This window comes from Staurois parvus, unplaced genomic scaffold (assembly GCF_062004578.1).
Source record: "Staurois parvus isolate SC_StPar_1 unplaced genomic scaffold, SC_StPar_1.0 ptg001870l, whole genome shotgun sequence".
NCBI lineage: Eukaryota > Metazoa > Chordata > Amphibia > Anura > Ranidae > Staurois > Staurois parvus.
The window spans coordinates 34,335-48,977 of record NW_028319666.1 but is presented as its reverse complement, the minus strand read 5'-3'; the positions used below and the strand labels follow the sequence as shown (position 1 = coordinate 48,977).

Below are 14,643 nucleotides of genomic sequence, written 5' to 3'. Positions count from 1 at the left end.
GAGTCCCCAGGGATTCCATTAATTTGTAAGGATTTCCTCTCACTACCTGTTTGGCTATGGGACAGTGATGGGAAATATCCCCAATGGGGCACAGATGGTGAACAAAAATCTGACTGGGTTATAACCCTCCCCTACGCTATCCAAAATGGGGGGGGGGGGGGCCTATTCAACTTTGTCTGTTAGGATGCAGCGGCTGTGTGGACGTGCAAGTGAATGGCCCTGGACAGACAAGGTGCCAGTTTATATTTTGTTTTCCTTAACTTCTCCCTTCTCTCCTGTTTTACCATGCTGATGATATTTTTATGGAGACCTTTGCAATTTTATTACTTTTTTTGTTTATTACTGGTACTTGTATAGTGCCGTAGGTTTAACGCAAATATATATATATATATATATATATATATATATATATATATATATATATATATATATATATATATATATATATATATATATATATATTATATAATGTACATTTACATCAGTCCCTGACCCTCAAGGGGCGTACAATCTAAGGTCCCTAACTTGCATTCATACATACACATACTAGGGACAATTTAGACATTCCTTTTGTTTAAACTCTATCATCATCATTGGGTGTCTGTTCTTCTCTATTCAAAGCAGACAGATCATGGCTGTTGGGAGGGGTCGGCAGGGTGCTGCCTTGGTACTCCTTTCAGGAGCCCTCGGTCCTGATGCAAGCAGTGGGCAGTCTCTTTGGAGGCGTTATGCAATTATCGAAATGCCTTAATGAGTGGATGTCAAGTCTGGAGGAGCTGGTGTTCTAGGCTGGCTTCATTTGCATGCAGACCATCCTAGGTATCAACCACATGGAATGCTGAGCCTCCATGATTGGAAGAACTGAAATCCAATGAATGAAAGGGGTGGGCCAGGGACAGTCAGGCTGGGGAGAAAAGATTAGATGATGCTGGATGTCCTCCAGCAAGGAACGAGGCTGGCTCAGTGTGCAGTGAAGTCAGATTAAAGCAGACCTTCACCCTCCTGCGACATTCTCCTCCCGTCCACCCCCCTGGTCATTTTGTTTTTTGTTTTTTTTTATATACTTTTTTTTTTTCTTCATTGAAAAGCTAGGTCTGCCCCCCAACTTCCAGAATTGGCCTAGACGAATGACATGCAGTCCCATTCAGTAAGAAGAAGGGGGGTGGGTCCAGGGGCGGACTGACCATTTGGAAACTCGGGCACTGCCCGAGGGCCCGGGGTCAGTAGGGGGCCCCATGAGATGCCCCTGATACCTTTTTTCATAGGCTTTTTTGAGTTTGGGCAAGGACACGGGCCCCATGATCCCCTATTACCCGGGGGCCCCATGAGTTGTCAGTCCGCCCCTGGGTGGGTCTAGTGGTGCCTGCAACCCAGAAGAGCCTGCGCTGTCACAGGCAACATGGCAATGCTGGACCCCAGCAGAGACCCCAGAGAGGATCCCAGCAGCTCAACATTGGATCTGCTGGCTAGGTGAGTATCTGTGCAGAAGACAGTAAAAGTTTAGCGGGGGGGAGGGGGGGTGCTGAGGTTCCTCTAAGTCAGTAGTTCTCAACCTGTGGGTCGCGACCCCTTTGGGGGTCGAACGACCCTTTCACAGGGGTCACCTAAGACCATCAGGAAAACACATATTTCCGATGTGTAGAGAGCAGCTACTGTGTAGAAAGCAGCAGTATTGGAGGTAAAACGACACTCGTGAATTATAATTACTGGGTAAATAATTTTATGGTTGGGGGTCACCACAACATGAGGAACTGTATGAAAGGGTCGCAGCATTAGGAAGGTTGAGAACCACTGCTCTAAGTAATTTCAATCCAGGAGAGGAGCCTGTACAACTGTGCAAGACTGAAGGGGAAGCTGGAGTTGGTATTCTGACAGGTCCTCTTTATTAGCCTAGTAATGATTTGCAGAGGGCGGAGTTCATCTTCTCTAATGTCTGCCTTGCAGTGTTTTTGGTATATTTTCCGGAAAATGAATGTGTGCTGAGAGATCGCCTGTGGCTGTACGCAATGGTGTGTTGTCGCCAGCTCTGCGACTGAACGGACCGGTTCTGCCCGTTACTCACCTCTATTTTATCACTGTTGCTTTATCTGTTATGTTCATGGATACATACCTCCAACCCAGAGCGCCTGACTGCGAAGATGCTTAAAGCAACTCCGTCACTAAAATCAAACTAGTAATATAGGTCACAGCTCAACACCAAGAAAACCACTAAATACATAGATTGGATGAAATCATACATACTGCTTCCCTGCAGAATGAATTGTATTTCTGTCCATCCAGTCCTGAGATTTATACAGCTCTGCCACACTGATTTTTCTTAGAAAGCATGTCAGGAGGAACTTTGGCTGATTGCAGGTTCTAGAAGGCTTTTGCTGAGATTGTGATCAACAACTCACCATGGGTTCAGCTCTTGTACCTTTTATTGCCATAATGGACCACAGCAATTGTTACATTACCTCCTTTATTTGGCGATAACTATGTCATTACTTGAGTAATAAAGTTATTGCATGCGTTGTTTTACGTTTGAAAAACTAGACTTTCTTTTATTGTAATTACTTTATTTTTATAGGGCATCTATAGACTAAGAATGCAGGTTTTTTTTTTTACCATTGTTTTCATTTTTGTTTTTATTTTATTGTAATTTAAAAGTATACATTTTATCCGATCATTTGTCACCTATAAAATGGCACTGAGCCCGGGTTCACACTGATGCGGTCTGGAATTTGCAGCGTTTTCTGTGCAAATTCTGAAACCGCATCAGAATCGCACCCCGTTCATGCGAATTGCTGTGGAAGTGTGTTAACCTGTTAGCGCCGGTGCCTCCCGGCCCTTTAAGAGTTTCAGAAGCCAGGAGATGGGTGGGGTTTTAGGGTCACGTGATTCGCAGTCACATGATCGAAAAAAGGTCCCAATCAAAAGGGGAGATCGGGACATTTCCGTGAGTCACGGACATATGTGCTTGGAGCGTGCAGGGCATGCGCTCTCAGCACATGTGTATTTTCTAATTGCACGCAAAAATGCAGGTGCTTGGTGTCAAGGACCAGACACCGAGAGGCTGCGTATTTGAATGCGATTGGGGTCAAAGGGTTAAGTTAACACCCCAAAATCGGTACGCAAAACGCAATCCGATGTGCAGAATCGGATCGCATATGTATGAATACCCATGTGATCTGATTCTAGCGCAGACCAAAAAAAGGGTCCTGCACATTTTTGGTGTGGTGCGATTTGATTCGTACAAAATGTATGGCTCCAATCGCACCGCACACAAATCACATGTGATTTGCACAAGAATTCGGTGTGGTTCCTGTGCGAATCACATGCGATATACCGCAACACATGTATGTGAACCCAGGCTAAAGTGATATTTCTGGTGCAGAGCATGGCAGGATTAATTACAAATGAATACACAAACCTAAAGTAGTAGTAAATGCTGTGTTAACACACAAACATTCCCTAGTAAAGTACATGTTACAATTCTTAGGCCTTCCAGCCTTGCTGCTAGTTTCAGTTGTCAGTGCTGCTTCTCTGAACTTCCAGTCTTCACAGGATGGAGCAGTGGACAGTGCAGTCTCCAATCCATCTGTTGGCAAAGGGAAGGGGGAAGAAGGAGGGAGGAGCAAGGGAGTTCTTTGCCATTCTAGGCTATGGGGCTATGTGTTTCTATTGAAGAACACAGTGTAAGAAGACAGAAATCCTAGCTCCTGTGTACAATTGTGGCTCCATAAGATGCTGCAAAAGAAATTAGCCACCCTGTAACTGGAAACCTGGGAAGCGTTCTTACCCTCAGCTTAAAGTGGTGTAAACCCTTACCTGTACCCTGTGGAATGACTGGCCTCAGGTGATACACAGATGAAAGAAATCCTCCTACGTATGTTGTTCCTGTCTATCTACAGCCACCTGTCCCTTACATTCATTCAAAGTGCATAATTTACACAGGATCTCTCCGCTTTAACAAAAAAAGGGGGTGGAGAGCAGAAGTTAAATTACGGAGGAGAGCTCTGAGAACTGATTGGAGGGAATGGACACACAGCTCACAGGAACAGAGCTGAGGCCGTGAATCATAGGCTGTGCCCTCCCCTGTCACCATTTTTCTCTTGGTGTCAGGAAAACTCATCAGAAGTGATTCTTGCTGATAGCAGAGGAACGAGGCAGAGGACATAAATGACACTTAATGCTCTTAATTGAGACAAGTACACACTATAGAAGGATATGCTTTGTTTATATTTCGTGTCTGAGTTTACAGCTACTGTAACCGCCTCCCGCCTGCCATATAAGGAAATGGTGGGCAGCGGCTCTCTCGGTCATATGATGTCCTCCCACTCCAGCTGCGCATGCGTGCCCTGCTGATCATTGGTCCACTGTCCCTGTGATACAGTGGATCACTGATTGCAGTAAACAGCTGATGACGTAGGCTTTACCATGTGACCACCTGTGTCCAATCACAGCTGATCGCATGTAAGTAGGAAATGCCGGTTATCAGCAGTCCTCTCCTTATACTGACAACATGTGAGGAGAGTAAAGCCTGTAAGCAGCATTCCTCAGAGGGAACATCTACACTGATCATCAGTGCCTTGATCTGTGTAGCCCCATCAGTACCACATATTGGTGCCCATCAATGGTGCCTATCAGTGCCATATGAGTGCTGCCTTTCAGTGCCCACCAGTGATGGCTGTCAATGCCCACCAGTGCCGCCTATCAGTGCCCATCACTGCAGCCTCATTAGCACACTTCAGTGAAGGAGAAAAATTACTTATTTACAAATTTTTTAACTGGAAATTTCTTTTTTTTTTTTAAGTTTAGCAAAAAATAAAAACCAAGGGGTGATTAAATACCACCAAAAGAAAGCTCTATCTGTTTCAAAAAATATATAAAAAGTTTGTTTGTGTACAGTGTTGCATGACCGCACAATTGTCATTCAAAGTGCGATAGCACTGAAAATTGACCTAGGCAGGAAGGAGGTAAAAGTGCCCAGTGATTAATTAGAAACATAGGCAAGGAATAAAAGATGAAGAAGCTGCATACCCAGTGAAGAAGTCAGCTGCAGAAAGTACTTTAAAGTGGCGCTCCACCCAAAAGGGGAAGTTCTGCTTTATTGCTTTTTCCCCCGCTCCCCATTAAGGATTGGCACCTTTGGGGAGTGGGTACCCAAATTTGACAGGTACCCTAGGCGATCAGAAGCAGAAGTTGTCATCAACTCCTAACCCCCCCCCCCCCCCCCATCCCCGTAGTCTTCTGGGACACGTGACAGATCCCAGAAGACTACGGGGCCCTTCACAAAGCACCGCACTTGCACAGTGGGCACCCGCCTGTGAAGCCGCAAGCTGTCACAGCCGGGTGCCCACACTAAAGATGCTGACGCCGGGGAGAGAAGACAGCCGGTGAAACCAGCCGTGGTGAGGACACCGCTGGACCAAGGGACAGGGTCAGTGGCTGTATTTTAAAAGTCAGCAGCTACAGTTTTTGTAGCTGTTGCATTTTTTTTTTTCAGCTGGAACTCCGCTTTTAATATCACTTTACCTTTTGTAGGTTTCTTAATATCATGCAGATCAAAACTCACACCTTTGATCTACATTACATATGGTTACCATCTAGGAACTACACTGTTACACTATATTAGTGTCATTTTACACAGGAGAAACTGCATTTTGACAGCTGCTCCTACTGTGGTATACAAAGTAATTCTGCCTGTGATGTTGACAGCAGGTAATAGTTGTGGGGGGAGTGACTGCAGGGGGAGAAGAGGGGCACTTGGGTGTCAGAGATGCATCCTAGTAACTTTGCAGTGTTTTGGGATTTATCTTTCACACTCAAAAGCCTCAAGTAGATCAGGGCCAGTCATTTCTTGGCCAGACGGTTGACAGCATTTTTAATATTTTCTCTTACATATAGGAATGTACTCTGTTACTAATGGGGAGAGTCCTGTCACACAATAACACCAAGCCTCTTCTGTCCTCCTTTCAGGTCAGCCTCAATGACTCTCACAATCAAATCGTTGTCCACTGGGCCGGTGAGCAAAGTAACGTCATCCTGGGACTGACCAGAGACAGCCTGGGCTCAGGGGGCACGAAAAACAGCAATGTAAGTAAAATTTTTTTTTTTTTTCCTTTTTGGACTCGCCATTTATTGGAGGAGTCGGGAGTGTGCACTGACTATAGCAGGTTGGATTTTCACAACATTGCTACTTTACTGCAACAGAGCCATGCCTGCGTGCAATCATGTCCTTGTAGTAAGTCTGTTGCTGCGTCTGATGCAGAACACACCCAGCGCTATGTAAGGAGCATTGAGCAAACACCTTGGTTCCACAGCTCTTCATGGCAAGAGCTTCAAAGTACATTATTATTATTATTATACAGGATTTATATAGCGCCAACAGTTTGCGCAGCGCTTTACAATATAATGGGAGACAGTACAATTACAATACATTTCAGTACAGTAGGAATAGGAGGGCCCGGCTCGTGGAGCTTACAATCTAAATGGCCCATAATTCCTGGAGAGTCAAATACAGAGACCCGCGTGAAATGCAGTGACATTGGCAGTTGATGGAGGCCCAAGAGCAAATCCCTACCCATGGGAGCATAAATGTATTTAAACCACCACGTCCATGTCATAAGAAATACCTTAGGGTGTCCACACATCATTTATGCGGCTTCTTCAGGCAACAAGTGACTTGACTCCTGCAGTCATGGCCTCTGGCCTGCCGGCACCTACCTCTTAAGTCTCCTTAGGCTCCATGTACACGGGACACTTCTGAACGATGGAAATTGACTGCTGGAATACGTAGGTTAAAAAAACGTCTGTTTGCATACTGCTTTTTATGAGCGTTTGCGTTTAGAAGCGTTTTTTTATAGATCACCTCAGGAGACCTTCCAAAATGCCCAGAATGCACTGAAAAACCGTAAAAAATTAACATTTTGAGAGAAATAGAGCAGAAGCAGAGAGAGCAGTATTTGTTGAGATTAGCTTTTTTTTTTTTTTTTTTTTTTTTGTGGTGTTTGGATGTGTTCCAGCTCATTTTCTGTGCAGAAATTATTGCAGCAGTGTCTAACATATTTTCTTTCATGCGAAACCTCAAAGTGTGGTGTACCAGGCCTGTTATGTTCTGCAAAAGACTTGAGACTGGGGCGGAGGTTCACCTTCCAGCAGGACAACAACCTGAAACATCCAGCCAGAGCTACAATGGAATGGTTTAGATCAAAGCATATTCATGTGTTAGACAGTCACAGTCCAGACCTAAATCCAATTGAAAATCTGTGGCAAGACTTGAAAATTGCTGTTCACAGACGCTCTCCATCCAATCTGACAGAGCTTGAGCGATTCTGCAAAGAGGAATGGGCAGAAATGTCCCTCTCTAGATGTGCAAAGCTGGTAGAGACATCCCCAAAAGACCTGCAGGTATAATTGCAGTGAAAGGGGGACCTACAAAGTATTGACTCCGGGGGGCTGAATACAAATGGACGGCACACTTTTCACAGATTTATTTGTAAAAAAATGTTAAATCATTTTTCTTCCACTTCACAATTATGTGCCACTTTGTGTTGGTCGATCACATAAAATGCCAATAAAATAAATTTCCGTTTTTGGTTGTAACATGACAAAATGTGGAAAATTTCAAGGGGTATGAATACTTTTTTCAAGGTACTGTATATTGGATGTCTGTACCCTAAAATAACTTCAGAATTTTTAACCATTTTTTTTAACCATTCTTTAAAAAAAAAAAAAAAAAAGAAGATTGTCACAGCAAGTAGATACACAGCATATCAAGTCTTACAATCACATGCGTCAGTGAAGTGATGACAAATGTCTAAATTTTCCATAAGTGATGCTTGCAAAGTCCCTGGAGGATATCGGTTTAGAGATAACTGTGAAAAAATTGCTGTAGAATTATTGCTCTCACTTCAGTGTAGATCGCACTCCATTAGCTTTTTCTCCAGCCAGAGCAGAAACTGGAAGGGACCTTTTTTTTTTAGAATTTGCTTTCTGGATCTCATTAGGTGGGGGAATAGAGCAAATGGAAATCTGCAGGTCTCTCTCCTCTCTACCTAGTGATGACAGCCCCATGTCTTCCGATGTGAGTGTGGAGCCCTCAAAATATGGTGGAGGGTGTGTGCGTGGCCCCAAATGCTCTCTGGGGGGGGGGGATGTGGAAATGATCTGACAGCTCTACAGCTCCCTACCTGATTGCTTACAGCTGACAGGCGGCATGGCAGATTTAGAGACTTTGGGGTTGATTTAGTAAAACTGGAGAATACAAAATCTGGTGCAGCTGTGCACGGTAGCCAATCCGCTTCTAATTTCAGCTTTTTTCAATTAAGCTTTGACAATAAGCCTGGGTTCACATATGTGGGGCAGTATATCGCATTCCTGCACCAATCACATGTGATTTGTGTGCGGTGCTATTGGAACCATTTATTATTATACAGGATTTATATAGTTAACAGTTTGAGCAGCGCTGTACAATAAAAGGGAGACAGTACAATTACAATACATTTCAGTACAGAAGGAATAGGAGGGCCTGGCTCATGGAGCTTACAATCTAAAGGAAGGGGGAGGTGATACAAAAGGTAAAAGCTGCGGGGGATGATCTGGCGGAGGTGATTCAAGTACAGTTCTTAGGTGGGGTAGGCTTCCCTGAAGTGAGTTTTCAAAGATCACTTAAAGGCAGACCGGGTGGGGGCTGACCAGACATGCTGTGGTAGGGAGTTCCAGAGGATGGGAGAGGCTCTGGAGAAGTCATGGAGGCGGGCGTGGGAGGAGGTGATGAGGGAGCTAGAGAGGAGGATTCATGGGAGGAGCGGAGTGGTCGATTTGGGCAGTATCTGTGGATGAGGTTGGTGATGTAGCTAGGGGCTGTGTTGTGGATGGCTTTGTAAGCTGTGGTTAGTATTTTTGAATTTTATACGTTGGGTTAGCAGAAGCCAATGGAGGGATTGGCAGAGAGGGGCAGCAGTCACTGATCGGTTGGTAAGGTGTATGAGTCTAGCAGCAGCATTCATAACAGACTGAAGGGGGGATAGTCTGTGTAACGTTAGACCCGTGAGGAGGGAGTTGCAGTAATCAAGGTGGGATATAACCAAGGTGTGGATAAGTTGTTTTTTGGTGTCATTAGTCAGGAAGAGGCGGATTTTGGAAATGTTTCGGAGGTTGAGGCGGCAGGATTTAGCCAGTGAGTGGATGTGGGGCCCAAAGGAGAGGTCAGAGTCTAGGATTACGCCTAGCACCCTGGCATGAGGGGAAGGACCAATGGTTGTGCTGCTCAACTTAATGGTAAAGTCATGAGTTTCGGGATGTTGTTAATTTAACAGACACACCTGCAGCAGTTCACATGAATGGGGTGCAATTCTGATGCAGTGTGGAATTCGCACTGAAAATTTGGTGCGGTGTGCGAATTCCGCACCGCATCAGTTTTGAACCAAGGCTAAAACTGATTGGTTTCTGTGGAGAGCTGCACCAGATTTTGCACCCTCTAGTTTAACTTCATTTTCTGTAAATAAAAAAAAAAACCAAAAAATCCTGCCACCACCGACTTATGCCATACTTCGATGGCAGGGAAAGGGTGAAGGCACCCCAGAAGGAAGGGACTAAGTCCACAATGTCAGCGATAACGGAAATCTAAAATTTGCTGGTGTATTAGCCCTTGGATAGCTTTAGTTAGTTTGTTTTGTTTGGTTGTCATATCCATTGTGTGTTTGCATATTTTACTTCAACAAACAGAAGGAATTTCTGCCCCCAGCCCCCACCTTGGTTTCCCAGCCAGCATTTCTTTAATGTCTTCCTTGTTGGCTATGTAGATGAGAGCGCTCTGTCTGTGTGGGTTCTGTATGGCAGATGGCTCCGCACGGTGCTGATTCTTATGAAGCTATCACTCGTCTAGTCTGCAGACTGACGCATGGAGACTTTCCAGCAAGTTCTACTCTGCAGCCTGGGTGTTGGTGCTGCTTGCTTCAAGTAGATGTAAACCCATTCACTAAAATCTCATAGAAGCTTTCTCATTTAAATATTTCAAAAGTTGAGTCATTTTATATCTCTAGCTTTTCATGTTAATAATTGCTGTTGACTGCCATTAACACTTTTGCTGTCCTTTTTTTTTTTTTTTTTTTTTTTTTGCACATTTTTATTTTTAACCATAATTTTAAAGTTTCTAAAAATTACTTAAAACCCCCAAACCTAATATATTTTCTGAAAGCAGAGATGCTGGAGAAGACGATGGTGGTAGTGACAATTGTTTGTGGCATGATATCATCTCAAGGGTCTAACAAATGCAAAATTCAGCTAAAATATTTAGAGGACAAATGCAATATATTGCGTCTTTTTTTTTTTTTTTTTTTTTTTTTTTTTTTTTGGTTTGTTTTTTTTTCCTTTCTTGTTGAAATAGCTGAATAAATGGATACTGAACATGCTAAGAAGCTGCCCAAGTTCAGCCAGCAGGGAAGAGCAGCAGATTATAATTATTGCCTCCTAGATTGTAAGCTCGAAAGAGCAGGGCTCTCAATCCCCTCATGTTTTGCATTGTATTGGTATTGTTCTGTCACATGTTCTGTCCCCCTCTGTAATGTACAGCGCTGAGCGAACTATTGGCGCTTTATAAATACTGTAGAATAATAATATACAGTATTTATATAACGTCAAAGGGTTTGCTCAGCGCTGTACAATAGCGGGGGGGGCAGAGGGACAGAACGTGACAAAACAGTACAATACACGATGGGTTCGATTATGGCACAAGGGTACTGGTGGCAGCTTACTGGGGAATGTTTGGCCTGTCTGAACTTTTTTGTTTTAATAATGAAGGGGGGGGGGCTTTTGCTTGTTTGGTGCATGCTCTGCTTGGCCTTGCACCCTGCAGCACACAAAAAAAAACAAAAAACTGAGGCCCTCTGTGTAATGTGGTCCTTGCCTCTAACCTATCCCATCTTGTCATATACAGTCAGGTCCATAAATATTGGGACATCGACACAATTCTAACATTTTTGGCTCTATATACCACCACAATGGATTTGAAATGAAACGAACAAGATGTGCGTTAACTGCAGACTGTCAGCTTTAATTTGAGGGTATTTACATCCAAATCAGGTGAACGGTGTAGAAATTACAACAGTTTGCATATGTGCCTCCCACTTGTTAAAGGACCAAAAGTAATGGGACGATTGGCTTCTCAGCTGTTCCATGGCCAGGTGTGTGTTTTTCCCTCATTATCCCAATTACAATGAGCAGATAAAAGGTCCAGAGTTCATTTCAAGTGTGCTATTTGCATTTGGAATCTGTTGCTGTCAACTCTCAAGATGAGATCCAAACAGCTGTCACTATCAGTGACGCAAGCCATCATTAGGCTGAAAAAACAAAACAAACCCATCAGAGAGATAGCAAAAACATTAGGCGTGGCCAAAACAACTGTTTGGAACATTCTTAAAAAGAAGGAACTCACCGGTAAGCTCAGCAACACCAAAAGACCCGGAAGACCACAGAAAACAACTGTGGTGGATGACCGAAGAATTCTTTCCCTGGTGAAGAAAACACCCTTCACAACAGTTGGCCAGATCAAGAACACTCTCCAGGAGGTAGGTGTATGTGTCAAAGTCAACAATCAAGAGAAGACTTCACCTGAGTGAATACAGAGGGTTCACCACTAGATGTAAACCATTGGTGAGCCTCAAAAACAGGAAGGCCAGATTAGAGTTTGCCAAACGACATCTAAAAAAGCCTTCACAGTTCTGGAACAACATCCTATGGACAGATGAGACCAAGATCAACTTGTACCAGAGTGATGGGAAGAGAAGAGTATGGAGAAGGAAAGGAACTGCTCATGATCCTAAGCATACCACCTCATCAGTGAAGCATGGTGGTGGTAGTGTCATGGCGTGGGCATGTATGGCTGCCAATGGAACTGGTTCTCTTGTATTTATTGATGATGTGACTGCTGACAAAAGCAGCAGGATGAATTCTGAAGTGTTTCGGGCAATATTATCTGCTCATATTCAGCCAAATGCTTCACAACTCATTGGACGCCGCTTCACAGTGCAGATGGACAATGACCCAAAGCAGACTGCAAAAGCAACCAAAGAGTTTTTTAAGGGAAAGAAGTGGAATGTTATGCAATGGCCAAGTCAATCACCTGACCTGAATCCGATTGAGCATGCATTTCACTTGCTGAAGACAAAACTGAAGGGAACATGCCCCAAGAACAAGCAGGAACTGAAGACAGTTGCAGTAGAGGCCTGGCAGAGCATCACCAGGGATGAAACCCAGCGTCTGGTGATGTCTATGCATTCCAGACTTCAGGCTGTAATTGACTGCAAAGGATTTGCAACCAAGTATTAAAAAGTGAAAGTTTAATTTATGATTATTATTCTGTCCCATTACTTTTGGTTCCTTAACAAGTGGGAGGCACATATGAAAACTGTTGTAATTCCTACACCGTTCACCTGATGTGGATGTAAATACCCTCAAATTAAAGCTGACAGTCTGCAGTTAAAGCACATCTTGTTAGTTTCATTTCAAATCCATTGTGGTGGTGTATAGAGCCAAAAATGTTAGAATTGTGTCGATGTCCCAATATTTATGGACCTGACTGTATATTGCAATCAATAAATTAATGACTGATTATGCCTGGAGATGGCACATTCCTCCTTAAACCTCCTCCTGTGAGTGTTCTCTAACACTTGTCTGTTTAAAGCAGTGGGGAAATATGGATATAGGTAGTAAATCTTCATATTGCCTTCCTTGTAGGTCTACGTCTCCTATGACTATGGGAAAAGCTTTAACAGAATATCAGAGAAATTCCGCCATGCAAATGGAAACGGCGATGTCGCCACCATGGAGCAGTTCTTCCACAGCCCGGCAGACAACAAGAGGGTGAGCATTGCTGCCTATGTGGTTCACGCCGTCTATTTTTATAGCCATAGCTAACAGTTCTGTAATTGCTGCAAGCAGAGGTGACAGGCACTTTCCGGGAACAAAGAAATGTGATAATTATGTGTGTTAAAGGGAACCTGTCACCATGAAAGGGTTATCCAAGTAGCAAAGGTCACTGATTATTTGACTGCTTGCTGGAGCTCTGGCGCTCAAACCATCTCGAACATTATGTACCTCTAAAATTTGCATCCTAGGATGGGAAAGGGGTGCCGGGGCTTTGAATTGCAACTCCATCAACTTTTGTCTATTTACTGATCATTATTAGGATCGCAGCTGAACTTGATTTCAATGTGACATATTGGCCAAGATTAGCTAAAATAAAGTTCACTTTTAAAGCTAGAATCCTCTTTCTAGCTGTGTTATGGCTTTGTTTATAAAAAAAAATGCAATTGCCATATATATCAGCACTTGATCACATGGCTTTGTTTTATAAACAAAGGTTTACAGTTATCCTAAAAGGAGATATGGCAAAGATTAACAGTTTTTGGTACAATAATTTTTATTATAATAGATGATTGATATAGCGGCAAACATTTGCTCACCGCTTTTATATAATAAAGGGAGATAGTACAGCTATACAATAGAATGCAAGGCAAGAGCTTTAGGAGCTCATGAGCACTAACAATCTCTACAGGGAAGGACAAGTGATACAAAAGGTAGTAACTATTAGGATGAGTTGTTGGAGAAAGTAAAATGTACTTGTTTGTTTGAGGCGGAATAGGCAAGCCTGAAGATACGAGTAAAATATGACAGAAAATCTCCTTTAACTCTCAGGAGCCATTTAAAGCCCTGTCCACCTCCAAAAACTACCTTCATGATGGAAGGTACAGCAAATTTTAACGTGAACTTTTGCAACTGTATGTTACTGCGACTAGTGCAGGAATGCTCAACCCGTAGCCCTCTGATGTGGCCAGCGACCTCAAACCAGGGAATCGCACATGCCCATGGCTCTGGAATGGTGGGTAAGCAACTCCAGATTGCAATCAAGGGGTTAATCCCTGTCCCAGAGCATCAGCGCGCAGGAAGCCGGCGCCAGCAGCCAAGGAGGCAATCGGCCGCAGAGAAGTCGCATAAGTCGATGATGCTCTCTGTAGCGCTTGCTCCTGTCCCAAGTGGAGTGACACCAAGTGCATGAAGCCCGGGACCTTTTTAGCAGCCTGGAGAGTGCCAGCAGAAGCTGAAAGAGGAAAAGGTCCGTTTATTAAACTTCACATACACTGCACTTTTGCAATGGGTATATTCTCACTTTTAAAAAAGGGTTTTTAGGCTGCTTTTGCACTGATCTGGAAGGGCGGTGCACCTGTGGCTTTTCTGCATGTTAGCTGCACTGAGCCATAGACCTAGATATCCTGCAGGGCTGGTTGGTGCTCTTTCTGAAAGCACATGAAATTTCATGAATGCAGGCGTTTTGGTGCACTTTCAGAAAGGTGCACTACACCCGCAAGATGTAATGGAATTCTAGGGCCCAGTGCAGCTAACCCGCAGGAAAGTGGCAGGTGCACTATGCTGTACCCCGCGGTGCAGGTAAACCGCAGCACATCAGTGTGAAAGCAGCCTTATAGGGGGCTCAGGACAGCAAGAGCTCATTTACATTTGCACTGCAATTGTTTTTTTTTTTTTTCTCCCGCTTTAAAATCAACTTTCGAATTGCCTTCAATTCATTTTTTCAAAATGGAGAAGGTCTCCAAAGTGTTATGATTTTGCTGAATTATTTTGTGAAACCTTTCTAACCATCCC

At 43.7% G+C, this 14,643-nt stretch overlaps 1 protein-coding gene across 1 annotated transcript in view; it reads left to right on the top strand.

The window, feature by feature from the left end:
• Window positions 1–1,399: 1,399 nt before the first annotated feature.
• LOC149433940 (sortilin-related receptor-like) overlaps window positions 1,400–14,643 on the top strand; it is a gene marked incomplete at its 3' end in the record, with an annotated part of 42,652 nt that continues 29,408 nt past the window's right edge. Inside the window, exons 1-4 of the mRNA XM_089664260.1 lie at window positions 1,400–1,470; window positions 5,890–5,893; window positions 5,962–6,078; window positions 12,721–12,846. Of these exons, the coding sequence (XP_089520386.1) occupies window positions 1,400–1,470; window positions 5,890–5,893; window positions 5,962–6,078; window positions 12,721–12,846 (318 nt within the window). The remainder of the gene's footprint in view (window positions 1,471–5,889; window positions 5,894–5,961; window positions 6,079–12,720; window positions 12,847–14,643) is intronic.